The sequence below is a fragment of the Hemiscyllium ocellatum genome, chromosome 43, assembly GCF_020745735.1.
Source record: "Hemiscyllium ocellatum isolate sHemOce1 chromosome 43, sHemOce1.pat.X.cur, whole genome shotgun sequence".
Taxonomy (NCBI): domain Eukaryota; kingdom Metazoa; phylum Chordata; class Chondrichthyes; order Orectolobiformes; family Hemiscylliidae; genus Hemiscyllium; species Hemiscyllium ocellatum.
This window is the reverse complement of record NC_083443.1, coordinates 14555137-14581198: the sequence shown is the minus strand read 5'-3', so window position 1 is coordinate 14581198 and position 26062 is coordinate 14555137. Positions and strand designations below refer to the sequence as shown.

Here is a 26062-nt window from a genome sequence, read left to right as displayed (position 1 = left end):
AGTAGCATCCCATTAACACACCCTTGGCAAAGGCAAATTCAGCCAAACAGATTTTCCTCACATGCTATCTTTGCTCCAGGAGAAAAGAACATGCAAAGTAACAATGTAGCAGCAGAGAGAGAACTCAAGCTTTTAGCTGTAGCAGAGAGAGAGCTGCATTTATCAGCTTCAACAGCCAGCTCCAAACCCCTGACTGAAAGCAAAACTAAAACCCTGGCTCTGTGTGAGACTGACACCATGCACTCATGTTTCTTATGTCTAATTTAAAAAAAAATTCAACAAGCACAATGCTGTTTACCCACTGCTTCTGAAGCAGATATTCTGACACCACTGTGGCAACACCTCTCTGCAAGAGAAACAGCATAGAACAAATCCCTCCTAAAGGCACAGTGCCAACACAAAGTTTAATTTTCTATATTTAAATTTGATTGAGATCATGGTGTATGTAGTTAGAATTTTTTTTTGTTTACTAGGGTGCTGGAACCGATGAGCATGTCCTAATAGAAATTCTTGCTACACGGACCGCCCAACAACTTTGGGCACTTGCTGAAGCCTACCAATCAGGTAAAATATTTACTTTAATGTCTAATGTTGAGGGGAACTGTCATTGTAATTGGGTCCACTGTAAATATTCCAAGCCCACTCTTCAGATTTGAATGCTTTTCCTTCCACCAGTTCCATCCATTACCAGTTGCTGTTTTTTGTATCTTTCTCACCCTCATCGTCTTTCTTTCTTTCTCGCCCTTCCAAATACCTTTTCTCTCCAAGCCATTCACCATCCTGTTTTAAACTTCCTTCAATGTCACTGGGTCAAAACTGTGGAAATGCCTTTTTCGAGGCATTATGAGTGTACCTATACCAAATGAACTGCACCACCACCTCTAAGGCAACTAGGGATGGACAGTCAATCCTGGCCCAGCCAATGACACTAACATCCTGTGAGTGACTTAAAACCGAGGAACCTTTGTCACCAGAAGCCTGTTGTAATACTATATTCAGCATTTGTATTTTGTAAAAATAACTTTGACTTTAGGGGCATTTGGCATGAATTTAACTCTATTGTTAAGATTATCGATTAAATGAATCTAATTGTTACAAGTTCTCAATCCAGTTATCGAGTCATACAGCACGGAAATAGATTCTTCAGTCTAACCAGTCCATGCCGACCATAATCCCAAACTAAACTAGTCTCATTTGCCTGCGCTTGGCCCATATCCCTCCAAACATATTGAAATGTATTTTTAAATGTTGTAATTGTAGCTGCATCCACCACTTCCTCTGGAAGTCCGTTCCACATGCAAGTCATTCTGTGTTTAAAAAAAAAATTCCCTCATGTCTTTTTTAAAATCTTTCTCTTTTCATGTTAAAAATATACCCTCTAGTTTTGAAATCTGAAAATAACCAGTTCTCCTGGTGTGAGTTATACAATTTTGAAATTAATTTGTTAAATTGCTGAGTTGGTTTACTAAGGTTTGACTGTAAATGAATGGAACAAGTGACAGTTCCGCTGTACTAGATCATATTTTACTGATGGATTTTACAGCATTTTTTTTCTTTTAATATGCGAGGCTTCTACTAACACTAACTATGACACACTAGATTTAGAGGAAGTTGGTAGGATATGTTCCTTTCCTGTTACTGTGCGTACATTTGAAAGAAATGCAAAAGGCAGTGTGAAAGTTCAGAATGTGATCAAGAGGAAAGAGGAGGTACTCGCATGATTCTAGAAGATAATTTTGAATCCGAGTAAGGAATATATGACTGCTTTCTATGTTTTCTCTTGGAAGAATTTTGAGGATATTGATATTGAATCCACTTAAAACCAGCTGATCTTCCATCCTTGAGGCCAAGAAATATTTCTGTACTAAATTAAAACCATATACTAAAAATAGTCAAAGTTGTTCTGAGTACTTAGCTTAAATATTTAAGAAGTTAGGATTTGTTAGCACTTGATTGCTGAAAGACAATGCACTTTGTTGTTAAGGACAGTTTGCAAGAATTACTGTATATTGGCAATACTTTCAAACTATGCAGTCAAGTATAAAATGAAAAGTTTAACTTTTTTTTGTTTATCAATTTCAAATGTTATTGGGTTGTTTGCAAAATCTTCTATATAAATAGCATGTTTTTCAATTAAATTTTGTCTTTTACTTTTACAGGGTCCTTCAGTTGGTATTGACAATAGTTTAAGACTTGCCCACTTTTTAAAAATGATTTTGCCAGATTCAGCAAAACTTTATGTCTAGAAGCATAGAAACATAGAAACTAGGTGCAGGAACAGACCTTTGGAAACTGTACCACCATTCAATATGAACACACCACCATTCAATGTGCCTAGATGAAGGTCAAGTGTAATCTGAACTTCATTGGTGATATACATTTTAGACATCAATTCTTCTGTTTGTGTTAACTAATGTGAGCTTCGCCATTTTAAACAAAAAACATCTAGTGTCCCAGAAGTATGTGTTCAAGGTATTTAATTAATCAGTGTCCTCTGTCTGCGTATTCTTCACCATTTAATTGCATACCATGAACAGACTTCCCTCAAAACATGATAGCACACTAACAATATTTCAAACCAAACAGGCGAAGAAAAAAGGACTGCCCATTTTTTTTTGTGCACCACATGGTGGTGTGATATAATGTGTCATTGGCCTGGTAATACAAAGGCCCAGGTTAACACTCTTGGATATGGTTTTAAATGCCGCTATATTGTGTGGGAATAGAATAATGGTACCATTGTTGAACTAGCAATCCAATCACTGAGAGTAAGAGGGAAAACTGGCAGTCATAGCTGGCACAAAGAAAATGATAATGGAATTCAGTCATCTCAGCAGGAGGACATCTCTGTTATTTCCTCAGTAATGTTCCATGTCCAACCATCTTCAGCTACTTTACCTTCCTTCCATCATAAGTTCAGAAGTGGGGATGACTACACAATATTCAGCACTATTTGTGACTCCTCAGATATTGAATAGTCCATAGCCAAATACAATAAGACTTAGATGATAACCAGGCTTGGGCCAAGAAGTAGCAATTAACATTTATGGCACACAAATGCCAGGCAATGACCATCTTGAACAAGAGAATCTAACATCGCCCATTAACATTGGAAGGTAACACCATTACAGAATCCCCAAATATCAACATCCTTTGGGTTAGCATTGACTGGAAACTGAATTTGACTAACCACATAAACATTTGTGGCTACAAGAGCAAGTCAGGGACCATGAATCCTACAGTGAGTGACTCATCTCATGACTCCCCAAAGCCTGTCTACCATCTAAAAGGCACAAGCCATGAGTGTGATGGAATACTCCCCATTTGCCTGGATGAGTGCAGTACCAACACGCTCAAGAAGCTTGACACCATCCAGGACAAAGCAGCTTGCCTGACTGGTATCAAAACCACAAGCATCCACTTCCTCCACCAATAATCAGTTGCAGCAGTATGTACCATCTACAAGCTGCACTGGAGAAATTTCCAAAGGCTCCTAAGATATCGCCTTCCAAACCCATGATCACTACTAGAAGGACAAGACAGCAGATACATGGAAATGTCATCACGTTTTCCTCCAAGCCAATCAACATCCTAATTTGGAAATATAGATTAGATTCCCTGCAGTGTGGAAACAGGTCCTTCAGCCCAACAAGTCCTCACCGACTCTGCGAAGAGTAACCCACCTATACCCCTCTGATTAACACTACGGGCAATTTAGCATGGCCAATTCATCTAACCTGCACATCTTTAGACTGTGGGAGGAAACCGAGCACCCAGTGGAAACCCACGCAGACACGGGGAGAATGTACAAACTCCCCACAGACAGTCGCCCAAGGCTGGAATTGGACCTGGGACCCTGGTGCTGTGAGGCAGCAGTGCTAACCACTGAGCCACCGTGCCGCCCCTATAGTATCATTCGCTCAATATGATTGGGATAAAATCCTAGCATTCCCTTCCTCATGAATTGTGGGTCTACATAGACTGCAGCAAGTCAAGGAGGCAGCTCACCATCACCTTGTCAAGGCCATTTAGGCTTAGGCAATAAATGCTGCCCCAGCCAGTATACCCACATCCCATGACTGAAATATATTTTTAAAGAATGCCAGTTGATGGTTCTAGATTCTAATCCCACCACAGCAGATAGTGGAATTTGAATCAGTAAAATCTGGAAAATATTATCTCATGATTGTGAAATGATTGTTATCCTTTTTGAGGAAGAAAATCTGCCATCCTAATATTCTAGGACCTCCAATTGACTTTTTGTACAGAAATCTGACAATTGCGGGTTTAGATCAGAGTGGTGCTGGAAAAGCCCAGCAGGTCAGGCAGCATTCGAGGAGCAGGAAAATCGACGTTTCGGGCAAAAGCCCTTCATCATCTATCCATTTTATCTTGGAGATTTTTTTTCCCTTTCTAACATTCCTCTTGACATCAACAAGATCAGTATTACCCCTTTTCTCTTTCAGTCACACTTTTGTTACACATATTGCCCCACAGAGTTTGTATATAATATTCAATGGGCAGACTGTTTTCAAAATAATCTTATTATAGATTTTTTTCCCCCAAAATATATGACCAGTAAAACGCCATATCTATTACTTCTACCGGAGCCAGTATTTCCAGAGCTAAAGTAATTTTTACTCTTTTCATTTATTCTGAACTTCCCACACCAAGAAAAAACATTTGGCATTTTCACTCATCAAGTATATTGTAAAAGGAGCTCCACTCAAACATCCATCTGGGTGATTGACAAGTTAACTGTCATGAAAAGTAACTAATTTCAGAGATAAAAATCACACAACACCAGTTTATAGTCCAACAGGTTTAATTGGAAGCACACTAGCTTTCGGAGTGTCGCTCCTTCATCAGGTGGTAGTGGAGGGCTCAATCCTAACACAGAATTTATAGCAAAAATTTACAGTGTGACGTAACTGAAATTATACATTGAAAAATTGATTGTCTGTTAAGCCTTTCATCTGTTAGAATATCGTGTTAGTTTCATCTGTTAGAATACTAACACGGTACTGAAGTGCGAGCTATTACTAAGGAAAAGGAGGATGTAATTTGCCTGAATTTTCAACATGTATTTTGTGATTTTGCATATATAGATATTCCTGCTTGGCTTTATACATTACAGAAGTAAATCCAGCATTTTCACCTTGCCCAATGAAAACAATCCTTTTTATCAGAATGAACAGTATTTGTCATTTCTTTTTGTTCAATAGAGAACGCTTCAAGTTTAAAGGATGATCTCAAGTCAGAGAATTCTGGTGACTTCGAGGAACTTTTACTGTCCCTGCTGAAGGTTAGTGTGGTTTGTATTCATGGCAATCCATTCCTGAGAATCATAAATTCACTTCATATTTTCACAGAATTCTTAACAGTGTAGAAGGAAACCATTCAGCCCATCATGTCTGCACTTGCTCTCTGAATAAACATTACAGTTCAGTGTGATTCCACTGGCTTTTTCCCAAAACCCTGAATATTGCATGACTCAGTTGAACCACATTTCCAGGCAACATACTCCAGACCTTAACTATTCATTATGTGTAAGAGCTGTCTTCTCGCATTCACATTTGCTTCTTTTGCAAATGATCTTCTATCTGTGCCCTCTCATTGTTAATCCTTTCATTACTTTTGTTATATTGGTTATAATTTGAGACCTCATTATATCTAAAGGTAAACTGATATCTCTGGCTTTCAGCAAAGTACCATAATTTGAGAAATTATTTCATAATGATAAAAAAAATGAAGATTGTATTCCTTTTCATAACCATCTAATGTAATACCAGGGTCTGAAGCCTAGGTGGTCCTTGGTTGTGGTTATGTTCACTGACAAATCAGGAGAATAGCAAGGTTCTGTTTTTGACTTGAGGAAGAAATCAGACATGTAAAGGTAATAAAAAGAAAGAATAGCTAAAGTGAGTATGGAACCCTTGGAGAATTGATAATGCTGAATAGAGAAATAATGTTAAACTAATATTTCATTGTTATTCACAGTGGAGGACACTATAAACATCCCAAAATTACCAGATAAGTAAGGTGCTAATGGGAGGACAGATCTTGTAACAGTCTCTATCATGAGGGTCAAAGTATTTGACAAATTAACAAGACTGAAGAGAGACAAATTGCCAAAACGTGATGGCCTGCACCAAACAGTTAGAGGTAATGAAGGCATTAGGTGGAATATTGCAGAATTCGCTGAATTCTGTGTAGTTCCAATGGATTGGAAAGTTGCTAATATGTTAGTCCTGTTCAACAAGGAAGAGAGACAGAAAGCGATAGACTGGAGGCCAGTTAGCCTAACGCCTGTCATTGGGAAAATGCTAGTGTTCATTATTACAGAAGAACTCGCAGGACATTTAGAAAGGCTTAACCCAGCAAACAGTGTCAACATGGCTTGGTGAAAGGGAAATCATGTTTGACTAATTTGTTGGATTTCTTTGATTATATAACAACTAGAATTGATAATGGGGAAACCAGTAGATGTATTTGGATTTCCAAAAGACCTTCTGTAAGGTGCCATATAGAATGTAGGAGGTCATGGTATTGGGTATTATGTATTCACAAGCACTGTGGATTGGTTAATACACAGACGACATAATTGGGATTAATAAGTCTTGGATGTAGGTTTGCTCGCTGAGCTGGAAGGTTCATTTTCAGATGTTTCATCACCATACTAGGTAATGTCATCAGTGAACCTCCCATAAGTCTTTCTCAGGCTGAAAAGAGCAATTTAAGGCTCAGTCCTAAGGCCTCAGTTATTTACCGACAATATGAATGACTTGTATGGGGAAGCAGAGTGTAACGTATCAAGTTTACTAACAGTACAAAAATAGGTGAAAGGGCATGTTGTGATGAGGAATGTTCAAATGGATATAGATATGTTGAGTGAATGGCCAAAATTCAGTGAATGGAGTTTAATGTGAGAGGTTATGCATTTTGAAGAATCAAAAAGTCAGACTATTATTTAAATGGAGATAGAGATTCCAAAAAAAGGTGTAGCACAGAGAACTCTAACAAACTTAATATGCAGTTGCAGCATGGGAGGCAGATGGGATTTTGACTTCATATTGCTGGGGGAGTAGAGTAACTGTATTGAGAGTTGATGAGGCTGGAGTTGTGTATAATTTTGATGTTTGTATTTGAGTAAAGATATACTGGCATCGGAGGCAGTTCAAAGAGATTCGCTAGACTGATTCATGGGATGGTTGACTTACCAAGAACTGCTCAACAGACTGGACATTTATTTGTTAGAGATTTGAAGAATGAGGGATGATCTTGTTGAAACATACAAAATTCTGGGGATGGGTGGGAGGATCTTGATAGGAAAGGTGTTCCCACTAATGAGGGTATTTCAAACTAGTGGACTTAGTTACAGAATAAGGAATATTCACTTAAAATTGAAATGCAAAGGAATTTCTTTTCCTCATGGGTGTGAACATCTGGAATTCTCTGACCCAGCGAGCTGTGGAAGCTAGATCACTGGAAATAGTTAAAGGAGGTTGTTAGATATTTGATATATCAAAGAGTTGAGGTTTGTCAGGAGTTGAAATGAAAGAGGAGATGAGAAAGGGACAGATAAGCCATAATCTTGTTGAAGGATGGAGCAGTTTGCTTGGAAGTGGGTGGGGGTTGTGGGGGTGGGGGGGTGGGGGGGGTGGCGGTTGCTGGTTGGCCCAATTTCTTATGTTCTCATACGAAAAGGGACAAACATGCAAAGAAGAAAACATGTGATTCTTTTTTAAAAATCTAGAGCCACAACAGTTTAATAACTGTACTTTAACCATCTGGTAAGATTCTTGTACAATTGCTGTCATTTTAATGCAGTAATTTTACACTCAAAACATTTGTGTTTTCCTTGTCAGGGTAACCGTGATGAGAGTTGCCGTGTGGATGAAGATCTTGCAAATCAAGATGCTAAAGTAAGCTGTCTTTTATATCGCCATGGAAACAAACTCTTTGGTTCAATTTTCTGCATCCCAATCTGACCTCATCCCATTTGCCAGCATTTGGCCCATATCCCACTAAACCCTTCCTATTCACGTACTACTCCAGATGCCTTTTAAATGTTGTAATTGTACCAGCCTCCACCACTTCTGACAGCTCATTCCATACAAAGTTACCCCTCAGGTCCCATTTAAATCTTTCCCCTTTAGACCTTTTAAGTCTATGCCCTTTAGTTTTGAACTCTCCTACCTCAGGAACAAGACCTTGTCTATTTACCCTATCCATGCCCCTCATGATTTTATAAACCTCTACAAGGTTACCCTTCACTCTGTGTTCCAGGGAAAAACAGGCCCAGCCGATTCAGCCTCTCCCAAGAGCTCAAACCCTCCAATCCCAGCAACATCCTTTTAATTTTTTCTGCACCCTGTCAAGTTTCACAACATCTTCCCTACAGCAGGGTGACTGCAACATGATGTTCATTGGGACTTTAGTCTTCTGGTGCAAAAGGGCCAATCTTATTCATGGCAATTCTGGTCTCAGTTTGCAAATTCGTTTTGATTATTGAGAAGGAAAATACAGGCCAAAACATGTACAGGCCAGAAGGAAATTCCAAACTTCTGTTGGTATGCGATCGAGTCCATTGTTTCGCAATTACAGTGTTCCTATTCTGAATGTTGAAATATTGGGAGAGTCCTGCATTCAAAGATTTATCTCCAGATTAAAGATCTCAGAACTTGCATGATATCCAAGTCAAATGGTGAATTAATACGCAAGACGCTGAGATTTCCTTTGAAAATAGGTTTATTTCCAGAATGCAGGCTTAAGCATCTGTCTTCTAAGTACAAGCCACCCGTATCTCAACAGTCCCTTTTAAATCACAAACAAAAACAGAAATTGTTGAGAAACCTAGCAGGGCTGACAGTATCAGTGAAGATAAGGCAGAGTCAACGTTTTGAATCCAGTTACCCTCCTTCAGTCTTTTTCAAACCAATTACTGAATTATCCTGAAGAGTTAGCTGTGAAGAAGCACTGTAACAAAATTCATACCTTCAAAGACAAATTCCAAAATTAAATTTTCATTCCTGGCGCTGATGATGCATTGTAGCCCTTGCGCTGCCAGTCGGTTGTGGAAGGCCTTGAGTGTGTCAGTGGACATTGTTTCCTCTCACTGGATACCTGGGCACTCTTCCCTGTTTTAATTGTACCCAAAGACAATCAATACCCAATACTTTACTGTTAGCCTTAACTATATGTCACATTGCAGTATATGCAAAAGACATTCTTAAAAGAATCTTCTATCATGGTGTTAAATCACAACAGAGACATTACTTGTGATTTGCTTTCAGTGTGCTATAGGAAGGATATTATTGAATTGGGGAGGGTGCAGAAAAGATTTACAAGGATGTTACCAGGAGCAGAAGGTTTGCGTTATTGGGATAGGCTGGGACATCTTTCACTCGAGAGTAGTAGATTGAAGGGTGACCTTATGGAGGTTTATAAAATCATGAGGGGTTTAGATAAGCTGAATAGCAACGATCTATTCCCTGGGATAGGGAAGTTCAAAACTAGAAGACATATTTTTAAGTTGAGAGGAGAAAGATGTAAAAGGGACCCAACACTGTGGGTTTTTCACACACACGGTGATTCATACGTCGAAGGAAGTAATAGGTGCAGGTACAGTTACAATATTTAAAAGACATTTGGACAGGTATATGATTAGGAAAGATTTAGAGCAATATGGGCCAAACGTGCACAAATTGAACTAGGTTAGTTTGGGAAATCTGGTTGGTATGAATGAGTTGGACCAAAGGATCTGTTTCTGTACTGTATGATGCTGTGATTCTATTTGTTACTTAATCTACTTGGGTAACGTGAAGTGTTGAATGACAACCAGTTGTGTAATGTCTATGTCATCATAGTGATGGTGCAGGTCAGGGTCACGAAGCAGACCAGGAAAGTGTCAAAATTGTATACGGGTGTGAAAGGGTTAATCCTGACGAATGCCATAAGCACTGCCCCCACTATGACTGTATCATATGGACTTATGGGTAGACCAGTTTAGGATCTCAAGGAGTGAGATTGGATCCTCCTCAAAATCTCCATAAGTCTCTGACATATCAATGTAATCTGTAAAAGTAAATTATATTCTCTTAACACAAGACATGGCTACACCAGGAACTAATTGCCCTCTACCAAGCAGGCCCTGTAGACCATAAGACATGGGAGCAAAATTAGGCAGCATTTCCCAGGACTTTGCCATTAGGTGTATAAGTCCTGCCCTGATTTCCCTTTCCAAAAAGCAGCGCCTCACATTTACCTAAATTAAGCTCCATCTGCCACCCCTCAGGCCATTGGTCCATCTGATCAAGATTCCATTGTACTCTGAGGTAACCTTTTTTTGCTGTCCACTACATCTCCAATTTTGGTGTCATCTAAAAATTTACTAACTATACCTCCTATGTTCACATTCAAATCATTTATGTAAATGATGAAAAGCAGTGGACCCAACACCGATGCTTGTGGCAGACCACTGGTCATAGGCGTCCAGTCTGAAAGGCAGCCCTCCACCCACATTATATGCTTTTCCTTTTGCTTTGATGCTGTGTATGTCTTCCCTTGTCAGCCATCGTTGCCTCATCCTCCCTTCCGTTCCAATCTCCTCTGGCCAGCAACTCCTTCATGCCTTTGCAGTTCCCTTTACCCCAATTCTAATACTGTTATATTGGATTCCAGTTTTTCCCTACACTTAGAGAATGGTGACTGCAACATTCATCCTAGGTAGCAGATTATACATACACCAGCTGATATGCCTGAGAAAGACTTGTTAGAAAGATTCTGAGGATGAAAAATTTCTGTGGAATTTGGACTGTTTACCTTGAAAGAGAAGCTTGTGAGGAGATTTCAAAATCATATAGGTCTGGACATATTAGAAAGGAAAACATGTTCCGATTGCTAAGATTGAGAACCAGAGGGCATAGATATCAGATAATTGACAAGGACAAGGAACAGTGACATGAAAACTTGCAGACATAGAGGTGTTGGGATCCGGAATGCACTGTCTGATTCTGTGGTGGGGGTAGAGTCAACTGAAGCTTTCCAAAGGGAATGAGATCATTATCTGTAAAAGGGAGAAGTTGCTCTTTTGAACGGCCAGCACAGATACAACCGACTCAATAGCTCCTCTGGGTGTTCATGGTTTTATGATACTAGGACAACAAAATTAACTCATCTGCTCTTTAAATAATACAATGGAATCTTGCATTAATCTGAAAGCCATGTGGGTTTATTATGTTGTGGTGATAAGAGACCAGGCTCATAGAAGGGCTGGTCTGGATATTAAATATTTCTGGTTGTAAGGTTTTCAGATACAAGGACAATGGGCAATACATTTTGGTGTGGATATAAGTTTGCTCACTGAACTGGAAGGTGCTTTTTCAGACATTTCATCACCATGCTAAGTAATATCATCAGCATGCCTCTGGTGATGTTACCTAGTATGGTGACAAAATATCAGAAAACTAACCTTCCAGCTCAGCGAGTAAACATACATTCAAAAGCTCAACCTGAGCTGCAAATCTTCACAAAACTTGCTTATACATTTGTCAGAAGCATTGCCGTACTGGAGAAAGAGAATATTTAAGGGTTCAGAGACAATTGGTCTGGCAAAAGATAAATATTTAAGGGTTCAGAGACAATTGGTCTGGCAAAAGATAAAGAATAAAATGGGTGCAATTATATTGCTTGATGTAATCTATAGATCACCAAATAGTGGTAGGATGTAGAAGAACAAATCTGCAAATAAATTAGGGAGATGACAACATCATCATTATAGTGAGGAATGTTAATAACCTGTATGGAGACTGAGAAAGTGGCAGTGTAACATGCAGCAAGGAATATGTGTTCCTGGATTATGTTCAAGAGCATTTCCAACAACATTACATGTTGGGTACAACTGAAAAGGAGGCATTGCCAAACATTCTTCTTGGGAATGGGATCAAGTAGGTCAAGTGAGAGTGGGGTCTGTTTGAGGGACAGTGATCATTTTGCCATAAGGTTTTGGTTGACAGTGAAAAATTAAACTAGTCAATCTAGAGTAGAGAGAATCAACTAGTGGAGAGCTGACTTCAATGGGCAAGAATGGAAGTGGACCAGTTCAACTGGGGCAAAAGTTTGTTCAGAAAATAATCAATGAGCAATGGGATACCTTCACAGAGGTGGTGGTTTGGCCACAGTCGAGGTACATTCTCTCGAAAGAGAAAGGTGATTTAAACCAATCCAGAGCTTCATGGATGAAGCAGAGATTAAGAAAGAAGAAAAAATGTGCTTATAGCAGGTGTCGGGTTAGTTCAGTTGGCCAGTTTGTAATGCGGAGTGATGCCAACCATGTGCACTCAATTTCTCACTGGCTGAGGTTACCATGGAGGTCCCACCTTATCAGGCAAGGGGAGAGGTTGATATGTGGTGACTCCCAATGGTTAAATCACCACTGATGAGAGAGCAGCCCTACCTCTTGGTGGGACAATGGTGACTTTACAGGTAATAAATACAATTAAGAACCAAGTTGAGTGTACTGGCTTGGTCTAAGGATTCAGACTGACAGTTAACTGTTCTCTCCTCACCATTTGTGGCCCAACCAATTCACACTTTCTCTTCACTCTCTATAAAATGGTGTAAGATGAAAAACTTTAACTTCTAATCTCCTTTTTAGCAATTTTTAAATTCTGTACTAACCAGAGGTAAGAATTAGGCATAATAAGTTGAAGAGACAGATCAGGCTGAAACAGGACAGGGAGCGAGGAATGTCTGTTGGATTAAATTGCATTTATTTCAATGCAAGAGGGCTGACAGATAAGTCTGAAGAACTCGGGCGTGGATAGGTATGTGGGACGAGGATATTATAGCCTTTAGAGCAACATGGCTAAGGGAGAGACAGGACTGGCAGCTTAATGTGCCAGGGTGCAGGTGTTTTAGACAGGACAGAGGTGGTGGAAAGAGGAGAGGGGACGTTACATTTTTGATTAAGGCAAGTATCACATCAGTAATCAGAGATGAAATAACTGAAGGATCATCCAGTGGGGCTTTGTGGGAGGAGCTAAGACATAAAAAGGGATGGTAATATCATTGGGGTTGTGCTGTAGGCCCCCAAATAGTCAACTGAATTAGAGGAACAAATATGCAGGAAGATTGGGGAGACTTGCAGGAGCAACAGGATTATCATAGTAGGGGATATGAATTTTCCTACCATAGACTGAGAGTGCCATAGCATTAAGGGCTTAGATGGGGTTGAATTTGTTAAGTGCATTCAGGAAAATTTTGTCAAGTAGTATATAGAGGCCCTTACTCAGGAAGGGGCAAAAGCCAACCTACTTTTGGGAAATAGGGCAGGACAGGTGACTGAGATGACAAAGGAGGAGCACTTGGGGATCAGTGACCATAGTTCGGTTAAATTTAAAACACTTATGGAGAGGGACAAAACTGGTCCACAGATTCATGTTCTAAATTGGGCAAAGCAAATTTGGATGGAATTAGACAGGAGCTTGCAGGCAAAGGGACCTCTGGCAAGTGGGAGATCTTTAAGAGTGAGATAGCTAGAATTCAGTGTCTATATGTTGCTGTGAGGGTGAAGGGCAAGATTGGCAGGAATAGGGAACCATGGGTGGCAAGAGATATTGAGGCTTTGACCAGAAAAAAAGGAGGTATCCCTCAGTTTCAGGCTTCTAGGATCAAGGGAATCCTTGAGGAATATGGGGATTGAGGAGTTTACTGAAGAAGAAAATCAGGAAGGCAAAAAGGTGGCATGAGATAGCCTTGGCTAAGAAGATTCAGGTGAATCCAAAGAGGTTCTTTAATTACATTAAAGGTAATAGATTAACAAGAGAGAAAACAGGACCCCTCAAGGACCAAAGTAGACATGTATATGTAGAACCACAGGAGATGGGCGAGGTCCTTAATGATTATTTCTCCTCTGTGTTTACTGTGGAGACTTGGGAACTTGGGGAAGTAAGTGGTGATACCTTGGGGACAGTACACATCATAGTAGGGGAGGTGTTGGATGTGTTAGAATGTATGAAAGTGGATAAATCTCATTGACTTGACCAAGAACAGCGCAAGAGGCTAGAGAAGAAATTGTGGGGGTCCTGACTGATATTTTTGCATCATCATTAGCCATGAGTGAGGTCTTGGAAGACTGGAGAGTAGCGAGTGTTGCACCCTTATTCAGGAAGGGCTGCAAAGCAAAACCTGGGAACTATAGAGCAGTAAGCCTCCCATCTGTAGCAGGTAGGTTACTTGAGAAGATTCTGAGAGATAAGATATACATTCACTTGGAAAGACAGGGTTTGAAGGTTGACGAGGGCAGGGTGGTAGATGTAGTTTATATGGATTTTAGTACGGCCTTTGATAAGGTCTGAAATGTTAGGCTGTTCTGGAAGGTTAGATCGCATGGAATCCAGAGCGAGCTGGACAATTGGATACACAATTGGCTTGGTGTTAGGAAGGAGAGGGTGTGGAAGGATGCTTGTCGGACTGGAGGCCTGTGACTAGTGGAGTGCCTCAAGGGTCGGTGCTGGGCACATTACTGTCTGTCATCTACATCAATGATTTGGATGAGAATGTACAAGACATGATTAGTAAGTTTGATAATAACACTAAAATAGGCAGTATCGTGGACAGTGAAGAAGGTTGTCAGAAATTTCAGCAGGACCTTGATCAGCTAGGGAAGCGGACTGAGAAACGGCAAATGGAGTTTAATATAGATAAGTGTGAAATCTTGTGTTTTGGAAAGTCAAGTCAAGGGAGGAGTTTTATCATGACTGGTAGGGCCTTGAATGTGTTGGAACAGAGGAATCTTCGAGTTCAAGTTCACAGTTCTCTGAAAGTGGAGTCACAGGTAGACAGGGCAGTGAAGAAGGCTTTTGGCACACACCTTCATCAGGCAGGGCACTGAATAAAGAAGTTGTGAAGTTATGTTGCAGTTATACAAGATGTTGGTGAGGCCGCAGTTGGACTATTGTTTTCAGTTTTGGTCACCTTGCAGTAAGAAGGATGTTATTAAACTGGAAAAGAGTGCAGAAGAAATTTACAAGGATATTGCCAAGACTCAATGGTCTGAGTTATAGGGAGAGTTTGGACAAGCTGGGACTCTTTTTTTTTTCTTATAGTGTAGAAGACTGAGAGGGGGCCTTATTGAGGTGCATAAGATCATGAGAGGCATGGATAGGGTGAATACACTCAGTCTTTTTCCCAAGGATGGGAAAATGAGGACTAGAGGGCATCAGTTTAAGGTTAGAGGGGCAAAGAATAAAAAAGAACCTGAGAGGCAACTTTTTTCGACAGATGGTGGTACGCATATGGAATGAACTGCCAATGTGGTTGAGGTGAGCACATTAACAACATTTTAAAAGGCATTAGGATAGTAAAGGATGAGAAGGATATAGGTCAAGTGCAGGGAATTGGGATGGATGGACATTTTGCGTGGATGGACATTTTGCTTGGCATGGACCAGTTTGGGCCAAATGGCCTGTCTCCGTGCTGTAGGACTCTATGACACTATGATTCTATGACTCTATAATAGCATAAGAGGTAAAAACAATGACTGCAGATGCTGGAAACCAGATTCTGGATTAGTGGTGCTGGAAGAGCACAGCAGTTCAGGCAGCATCCAAGGAGCAGCTCCTTGGATGCTGCCTGAACTGCTGTGCTCTTCCAGCACCACTAATCCAGAATCTATAAGAGTATAACTGACTAAGCCATGCTGATAGGTCAGGACTTCAACTGAAACCTCAAACCTTGGAAAAACAATTTATCTGCAAAAAGGTTATGGTGATGATATTTAACCACTGATACTTCATACATTTCTAATATCCCCATAATCTTTGTATTTTGTTACAGGGATTGTTTGCTGCAGGAGAAGATAAGTGGGGAACTGATGAGACCACATTTATTAAAGTATTTTGCAGGAGGAACTTCGCTCATTTGCGAAAAGGTAGAGTGAAAATATCCAGCTTTCTTGAATGTTCTCCACATGCTCCACTGCTATAGTGATGTTTTTTAAAGTAACTTCCTTCACTGGCTGTTGATGCCTGACAAACAGACCCGTCACTCATCCCCATGATTCATGAGTCGTGTTCCCAGAGAAGCAGAGAAGTATTGCAGCAAGCTGAGGGTCAGCATAGTTTATGTGCAGACTGGGAAATATTGGTGATTCATTTTATCTACCTCATAACGAAGGACTAGTTGGCTCAGTGGTTGGAATTGGCTCAGAATAACAGCAACGGTATAGCTTCAGTTTCTGCTCTGACTGAGGTACAGTTAGGATTTGCCTCTGAAAAATGATGAATGATTTATTTATGGTCAACATACCTTGAAGATACAGTGAAAAGTGTTTCCTTGCCACAGTCCACCACCGTTTTGAGGTACAACAGGATAAAATGAATTTGCCTAAAGTTCATCTGCTGCTGAAATTGGGGTCTCAAGCACAGCTTCAGGGCTTCTGCAAGGTCTCTGCAAGGTGTTCCTCAAGGAATCCTGCTGCAGGAACAACAATGATGATGTCGATGCCCCAGGTGACCCTGTCTCTGCTGTTGCCACCACCTCACCAACACCACCATGTATCCGGGCTCCAGGCCTACTCCTGCCAAGAGTCCGGCCTCTGGGCCTACTGCCACCAAGCGTCCGGGCTCCAGGCCTAACGCCACCAGGCATTAGAGATCTGGGCCTACCGCCTCCAGGCGTTGGGCTCTGGGACTACCACTGCCAGGCATCTGGGTTCCGGGCCTACTGCCACCAGGAGTCCAGGCTCTGGGCCTACCGCCTCCAGGCATTGGGCTCTGGGCCTACCACTGCCAAGCGTCTAGACTCCGGGCCTACAGCCACCAAGAGTCTGGGCTCCGGGCCTATTACTGCCAGGTGTCCAGGCTCTTGGTCTACCACTGTCAGGCATCTGGGCTCTAGGTCTAAGGCTGCCAGGAGTCCTGGCTCTGGGCCTGCTGCTGCCAGGCATCCGGGCTCTGGGCTACTACCACCAAGCATCTGGGCTCCAGGCCTACAACCGTTAGGAGTCCAGGCTCCAGGCCTATTGCCGCCAGGCATCTGGGCTCCAGGCCTACTGCCATCAAGAGTCTTGGCTCCGGGTCCCGCCACTGAGAGAGGAAGACCAGGACAAGCAGCCACTGTTAGAAATTGTCAAGAGAAACAATTTGGAGTGAAGCCTCACCACACAGACAGGGAACCACGGACATACCTTTGGGAGGAGCACAGTTTGAGTGGAGTGAAATGAATGCTTAAGGAAAAGAATATCGTTAGAATTACCTGGTTCTCTAAGTTGCAATTTTTCCAGGGTCCTTTCATCTGGAAATGGAATGGGTCAAAATCAGAAATCACATGACACCAGGTCATATTCCAACAGGTTTATTTGAAATCACAAGCTTTTGGAGCCCTGTTCCTTTGTCAGGTGAAGCAGCATTCCAAAAGCTTGTGATTTTAAATATATCTGTTGGATTATAATTCCGCAAACTTCCCAAAGTGCAATAGCGACATCATGTATAAACTTCTTTGAAAATGTGCTTCACTGTCTCCACGCGGGCTAATGTTGTTCAAAAACCAAGTTTTCTGGTGCTTCTTATTACAAATTTATACATAATCATCATTGGTCCCTCACAAACAAAGATAACGCTCTTCCACTCTCAGGGTGAGTCTGTAGGTTGTTGTACTGATCAATGCAGCTACCGCAGGCACTGATCACCTGGGGCAGAAGATGGTTGGAGGAAGGGGGTGGGTGAGGTGTTGGCGTGGTAACACACTCCTTCCACTGTTTTAGTCTGGCTTCCACTTTTTCCCAATGGCAAGTCTCGAGGAACTCAACATCTTCCTGGACGCTCCTCCTCCACCTTGGACAGTCTTGGCCAGTGATTCGCAGGTGGCTGTGGGAATGCTGCAGTTCCCCAGTGAGGCCTTGAGCATATCTCTGAAGCGCTTCCTCTGTCCACCTGGGGCTCACCTGCAGTTTCCAAGCTGGGAGTACAGCACCTGCTCGGGGAGTCTCGCGTCAGTCATGGGGGTGATGTGCCCAGCCCATCGCAGCCATTCGAGGGGTTCAGTGCTTTAATGCTGAGGATGTGGGCCTGGGTGAAGAAGCTGGTGTTGGTGCATCTGTCTTCCCAGTGAATGCATAGGATCTTGCATTTAAACATGCTCATACACCAGGGTAAGTCCTGATATGCAGGGCATGTAATAAATAATGCAATAATGGAAGTATTGTAAAAAAATGTTGTCTGACTAATTTGTCTGACTGGCTACTGGACTAATTATTAATTTCTTCTTGTTTTCCTGTGCTTTCTTCAACATAGGTTGATCAAGTCCCAAAAGTATGTTTGTCATTGACAGTCCAGCAGTTGATAGAACTTTTATTCTCTGACAAGTTTTTATGAAGTGAAAAATCACCCAACACCAGGTTATAGTCCAATAGGTTTATTTGGAAGCACTAGCTTTCGGAGCGCTGCTCCTTCATTAGGTGGTTGTGGAGAATAAGATTGTAAGATACAGAATTTATAACAAGTTTCTATGAAACACTATCATTTTGGATCCATTAAAATGACTTCAGACATATAATGCAGCCAAATTAAGCACAGTTACTAAACATGACGTGGCAGCTAACCAGAGTGTAGTAATTTGAGAGTACAGCCCTCTCAGTTGGTAACCAGACACTCCCTGTAGAATGTCACTTAAGTGAGTAAATATAATTATGTTTACTCATCCTGCTGACACAACCTGGGGCCTGTACCATCCTGCTATTGTGCTATATCAGTTTTTTCCCAAGTTCAATGGATACAAAGGGGACTATTGAAAATCAACATCAACATTGAAAATCAATCAACATTGGGGGCGGCACGGTGGCACAGTGGTTAGCATTGCTGCCTCACAGCGCCAGGGACCTGGGTTCAATTCCCGCCTCAGGCGACTGACTGTGTGGAGTTTGCACATTCTCCCCGTGTCTGCGTGGGTTTCCTCCGGGTGCTCCGGTTTCCTCCCACAGTCCAAAGATGTGCGGGTCAGGTGAATTGGCTATGCTAAATTGCCCGTAGTGTTAGGTAAGGGGTATATGTAGGGGTATGGGTGGGTTGCGCTTCGGCGGGTCGGTGTGGACTTGTTGGGCCGAAGGGCCTGTTTCCACACTGTAAGTAATCTAATCTAATGATTCTGAATCAAAAATAGATTCAAAATATATTATCTTTTGTGTCATAGAATCATAGAGCTGGACAGAATGGAAACCGACCCTGTGGTCCATCTCTTTCATTCTAACCAGGTATCCTAAATTAATCTAGTCCTATTTGCCAGCATTTGGCCCATTACCGACTAACCCCTTCCTACTCATGTACCCACCGGCATGTCAAAGCAGATGACAATAAATGAGTTCAACTCTGATATTGCATTCCTCCCATCGTCCAAAGATATGCAAGGTTAGGTAGATTGGGCATGGTCAAAATGATTGTTCCAGAGTGTCCAGGGGTGTGTAGGTTAGGTAATTTAGCCATGGTAAAAAAATTCCTTGTGGGGATGGGGCAGAGGGGTGGCTCTGGGTAGGATGCTCTTTGGAGGGTCAGTACAGGTTCAATGATCTGAATAGCCTCTCTCTGCACTGTTGCAGAGAGAACCACTGTTTTGTGGTTCAAGGTCAAACAGTCCAGTGTTGCAATTTTAGCTTCCAGAAAGGTTGTGCACTTGCAGAGGAGATTAGTTTGAATGCTGACAAAATCTATTGAAGATTGACTTTTCCTCTTTCTAAAAAATGCACGTTAGAAAATTGCACAGTTTTTTGGTTGTGTTGTCTCTGCCCTGATTGTAATTTTCTGGCAGAAATCAATAGTGTTTTTAATATCCTGAAGATAAGTTGCTGTTCTCTGAAATAACTGTGACAGGAGCCCAAGCGTTCCAATAGTCAAATAGTCTGCCCTGGAAATAATAATGTGGTTGGCTCTACAGAGTTTGCCTCGAAAGTCAAAGCTTCCAATGACCAGTTCCCCTGCCCTGGAACCTTTCGAGAAATGCCATTAGAGTTGGAGATTCTAGGTTTTGACTTTCGCCTAAGCTTTATCTAACTCAGGAGAGATTTTAGAGGATTTGAAAACAAACTCAAGCTACCAACTATTGGACTGAAATGTGACACTCCCTGCATGCCCAGACACCACTACTCCATCCCTGAGCTGATTCCACCATGATCGGCAACCCAACAGTCCCATAATCTGCTCCTTCTCTTACCAAAACCCCTCTGCCCTGGGTCCTGAGCTGACACCAATGCCCCTCATTCCATCCTGGACCTGCCATCTTCCCCAGACCTGAACTCCGAAACTACCCTCATCCTTCTACTGCTGTCACCATCTGCCCCCAACCACATAGCTGTCCAATTCCCTCCTCCTACCCTGCCTCCTCATTTGTGTTCTGTACTTACCTTTTCACAATGTTTCCTGAGAATACTGCACTCAGTGCTGTAAAATGTGGAATGCTTTTAATGATTTGAGGTGGCTGGACAAGTTAGTGTCAAGAGGTTCCTCTCCAGGAATCAGCAATTCGTGAGTCAGCTAAAGTTAAAACACTTTTATTTTAACATGATCAGGGATTCTGACCTTGATCAGAAGTTTTAGGTATTTATTTTTCATTGTAAAACTTTAGTATCATTTGATTTTAGATATTTGGAAGATGGAATGATCACTGTTTCATTTGCTGTTGTCAAGAGAGACAGTGCAAATTAATGAGAGTTACCATCTAGAGTAGAGAATCCAATATGCTTTTCCAGGACCATATATTGACCCTGCTGACTGGCAAAGTGGCTGGAAACTTCAGCTGATTCACATTTTACTTGCTGTATCCTCATTTGCTGCATGCCTTTTTTTTTGATAATCCCTTCCCCAGACAGGTCAACCAGCATTGGTTCTTGGTCCAATCATGTCTCAATTTCAAAAGAATGACCTTTGATTTTCAAAACCCTCCACTCATCCCCATATCTCTGACCTGCTCCAGCTTGACAATTCTTTGGGACCTTCAATTTTGGCCTCTTCAACATCCCTCATTTTTGTTGTTCCGGCTTTGCTGTCCCTACCTTTTAGTTATCAAGGCCTGCCCCTTGGCAACTCCCTACTCTGATTTGTATGAATATATTCTTTCCATCCCTTTATGCATGTCTCAACCAATGCCCACACCGTTCTCAAGTGCAAGGGGGAACGAGTAACTTATAGACACCATTATTGGGACCATTGTTTTCAGTTCCTGCTCCAAACTCGGTTCCTTGGCTACCACCTTTAACTGTCTTCCTGGTGAGTTATAGTTAGTGAGATCTTCCATCACCTTGTGTATACATGTTCTTGTTGAATGAAAAGAATAGGGTCATGTGCACTAGTATACATAGCTTCTAGTATATGCAAGTATGTCACACTAAACCTGATTGACATTCCGAAATTGCACACTTCAGCAAATCGTGTCAAATTGCAGGCAACCTCATCTAATTTTTAACGCGTTATATGTTGTGCAAGTACCTTGTATGTTGTGACCAGCTGAAGGGACAGGTTGTTTGATACAATCTGCCATTACTTATTTAAGTGATAGCAGATTGCCATTTTGGTTTGACAGGAGCATCCTGTCTGGTGAATACTACTTGTGTTGCTATTGTCTAATAGATGCTGTTACTCAAACTTTTAAGATGCCCCTGGAACGATGAGATAATGCAGAGTAAGGGGGCGCCTGTTTTAACTCAACAAAATGGGTGACATCTATTTGTTGGCTCATTTCAGGGCAATGCCCTGAAGTCCACCCACCCAGAGACTGACACTTAACTGTCAATTAGCATGAATGGTATGGTCTCCATGGCAATACCTCGACCCATCAGAGTCCATGTGCCAACCAACCAATTCTCTCCTTTCGTTGTAGAAATGGGAGTGTTTTCACTTAAATTTGTAATCTTGCCAAATATCCTGATGTGTGTGAGATGAAAAGCTTCAATAAACTGTATTATATTCTGAGGAAAATAATTTCAATTGCCTTTTAATATGTAAGTTGGATACTAAACACAAGATGCCTATGTTTGGACTACTTGTTCATGTGCAAGATTCTTGAGAGAAATACAAGGTCATAGTTTGTGAGGCTGCATTGCTGGTATTGAGTCATACAGAGTTGTGATTCATGATGGTTGTGTAATAACCGTCAAATTGGGAATGCTGTGAGTCAAGTATACCAACTTTTAGCCTGATTCTTCATTTGTCATTCCTTTTTCAACTCACTGTCCTTTACTGGAAGTGTAGAATTGTAAAATTTGCCTTCATTAACTTCCTATATCAGTAGCTCAGTTGGCTGGATAGCTGGTCTGCGATGCAGAGTGATACCACCAGCACAAGTTCGGTTCCTGCACCAGCTGAGGATACCATGAACGTCCCACCTTTTCAACTTTCCCCTTGACTGAGGTGTGGTGACCCTTGTGTATTATTTCTCTAATGAGAGAGCAGCCCTATTGTGCTCTAGGACTGTGGTGACTTTCCCTACATCAGTGGGAACTTAATATTATGAAATATGAAAACTTTTCATTTAATCAACGATTAATTAAAATCGTTGTTTTTGGGACTGTTTAAAATTGTTTGATAATATAAAATGACTGCTGATATTATTTTCAAAAGTCTAAATATTGACTCCTATCTCTTCTTGTAGTGTTTGATGAATACTATCAACTAACTAACAAAGATATTGAAGACACCATCAAAGATGAAATGTCTGGCACATTTCAAATGGGAATGCTAGCTTTGGGTAAGGATTATTTTATCTCCAGGCTAAGTCTATAACTGTAGAATGTGCAACGTCCCAAGAAAATTGTGGATTATAAACCTTTGCCTTTTGAAAGAAGGTAAGTGTGTGACACCCCAGTGAAGAGCTAGGTAAGAGGTAACTGGTTACATCGCGTCCTTCTCAGAGAGTGGATTCAATCACACAGTCATACAGATGTAAAGTACAGAAACAGACCTTTGGGTCCAACTCACACATGCTAGCCAGATATCTTAAATTAATCTAGTCCCATTTACCAACATTTGGCCCATATCCCTCTAAACCTTTCCTATTCATACAACATTTAAAAGGAATCCAGATTGTGTAATTGTTGCAGCTCATGGCATACGCAAACCTCTGGCAGCTCATTCCATACGCAAACCATCCACTGTGTGAGAAAGTTGCCCCTTAGATCCCTTTTTAAATCTTGCTCCTCTCACCTTAAATCTATGCCCTCTGGTTTTGGACTTCCCTACCCCAGGGTAAAGGCTTACGCTATTTACCCTATCCATTTCCCTCATGATTTATAAGTCTCTTTAAAGTCACCCCTCAGCCTCCAACACTCCAGGGAAAATAAACGCAGGCTATTCAGTCTCTCCCTATAGCCCTCCAACCCTGGTAACCTCCTTGAAAGGATTCAGAAAACATTTACAAGTTTCTCAACATTTTTCTATATCAAGGAGACTAGAATTGAATGCTGGAGATCAAAGTCGAAGAGTGCGGTGCTGGAAAAGCACAGTCAGTCAGGCAGCATCCAAGGAGCAGGAGAGTTGATGTTTCAGGCATAATCCCTTCTCCTGCTCCTCGGATGCTGCCTGACCGGCTGTGCTTTTCCAGCATCACACTCTTCGACAATAGCATGAGAAGCAGCTTTTGCAGCTCCACCTTACACCCCCTAAACTCTGGAATTCACCCTTCTTCATCCACCTGCACGGTGGCACAGTGGCACAGTGGTTAGCACTGCTGCCTCACAGCGCCTGAGACCCGGGTTCAATTCCCAACTCAGGCGACTGACTGTGTGGAGTTTGCACATTCTCCCCGTGTCTGCGTGGGTTTCCTCCGGGTGCTCTGGTTTCCTCCCACAGTCCAAAGATGTGCGGGTCAGGTGAATTGGCCATGCTAAATTGCCCGTAGTGTTAGGTAAGGGGTAAATGTAGGGATATGGGTGGGTTGCATTTCAGCGAGTCGGTGTGGACTTGTTGGGCCGAAGGGCCTGTTTCCACACTGTAAGTAATCTAATCTAATCTAATCACCTCTTTAAAACATGTCCCTTAGTCACTTGCTCCAAGATCTCCTTCTAATGGTTGGTGTCAAATTCAGTTTAATGGTTATGTGAAGCACCCTTGGGACATCTAACAATTTTAAATAAATGGACCAAATATGGTGTCAGTGGTGGGACATCAATGAGGACCAATTAGCCTTCCAAAACTCACCTTCAAATGTGAACATACAAATTCAGAACAGGATTAGGGCATCCTCTGACTTGTTCCACCATTCACTAAAAACATGGCGGATAAGCCTGTGCCCTCAACTCCACATTCTGTGAACCCCAAGTAACCTTTCGTGCCATATTCGTCAAGAATGCATCCATCTTAAAAATATTTCACAATCCGACTGTCACTGCAGTTCAGATAATTGAGTCCCAAAGACTTCCAACTGTCTGAGAGGAGAAAAAAAACATTTCCCTTCACCTTAAATAGGGGACCCTTTAGTATTAACTTGTGTCCTCATGGCTCTTTTACAAGGGAAACAGCCTTTTCACATCCACTGTGCCGATTTATGTGTTTCAATAACACCAGCCAAAAGATTAGATTAGATAGATTAATTACAGTGTGGAAACAAGCCCTTCGGCCCAACAAGTCCACACCGACCCTCCGAAGAGCAACCCGCCCAGACCCATTCCCCTACATTTACCCCTTCACCTAACACTATGAGCAACTTAGCATGGCCAACTCACCTAACCTGCACACTTTTGGACTGTGGGAGGAAACCGGAGCACCCGAAGGAAACCCATGCAGAGATGGGGAGAATGTGCAACACAGACAGTTGCCTAAGGTAGAAATTGAACCTGGGTCTCTGGCGCTGTGAGGCAGCAGTGCTAACCACTGTGCCACCCATAATAGTTTTGTGATAACCATTGATGAGATTTCTTCAAGTCCCCAAATTTATTATTTGAACTGAAATTTCTCAGATGCCAGCGTCAGTCTCGGGATTAGCGATGTAGGCCTATGGATCATTAGTCCAGTGCCATTACCTATTATGCTACCAAAAGTGTCTGTAATTCAAGAGAGATGATAATCACAGTCACATAAGTAATTGTGTACTCCAGTCCAGACTATAACTTTCTGCTCGTATTGAAGTTGCAGGCAAGATGAGTGAACCTAAACATAGACTCATAGAGACATACAGCATGGAAACCGACCCTTCAGTCCAACTCGTCCATGCCAACCAGATAACCTAAATTAATCTTATCCCATTTTTCAGCATTTGGACCGTATCTCTCTAAATTCATCCTATTCAGATACCCATCCAGGTGCCTTTTAAATATTGTAATTGTACCAGTCTCCACCAAGTCCTCTGGCAGCTCATTTCAAACATGCACCACTGCTCTGTGAAAAAGAGGTCCCTTTTAAATCTTTCCCCTCTCATTTAAAACCTCTGTCCTCTAGTTTTGAACTGTTCCACCTTAGGGAAAAGACCTTGACTATTCACCCTGTCCATGCCCCTCATAATGTTATAATTTTTGATAAGTCATCCCTCAGTGTCTGCTGCTCCAGGAGAAAAAGCCCCAGCCTATTCAGCTTCTTCCCGATGGTTCAAATCCTCCAATCCCAGCAAAATCCTTAAGTCTTTTCTGAAGGCTTTCCAGGTTAACAGCATCTTTTCTATAACTGGGAGACCAGAACTGATTCCAAAAGTGGCCTAACCAATGGCCGTAACATCACAGCCCAATTTTTATACTCTCGGAAGCAAAATAGAATTGAAAGAAGGTTGCTGGTAGAATTGACCCTCCACATTCTTAAGGGAGTGAAAAGTCATTGATTGTTTGAGAAGTGCAATCCCTGGTGTCTGGTTGAACAAGATTTCCTGAACAAGTGACTTTGGATTAGTTTTCAGGCAGTCCACGTTTGTATGTTTTTTTTATTCCCTGAGTTACGTTGATGAAATGACTCTCAGTTTTATAATTTCTAGCAGCTTCTAAACTTCAAAAAACAATTTCAGTCCAAGATGCAATCATCCTCTGCATAAATTATACTATTACTATTTTATCATGTAATTCTGTCATGCAAAGCCTGAGGAGATTGTAGGGATC

The 26062-nt window shown here is 41.6% G+C and overlaps 1 protein-coding gene across 1 annotated transcript in view; it reads left to right on the top strand.

The window, feature by feature from the left end:
- The window catches only part of LOC132835008 (annexin A4-like), a 53789-nt gene that overhangs the window by 15081 nt on the left and 12646 nt on the right, over positions 1–26062 (top strand). The window contains exons 5-9 of the mRNA XM_060854237.1: positions 474–564; positions 5226–5305; positions 7869–7925; positions 15841–15934; positions 22639–22734. Of these exons, the coding sequence (XP_060710220.1) occupies positions 474–564; positions 5226–5305; positions 7869–7925; positions 15841–15934; positions 22639–22734 (418 nt within the window). The remainder of the gene's footprint in view (positions 1–473; positions 565–5225; positions 5306–7868; positions 7926–15840; positions 15935–22638; positions 22735–26062) is intronic.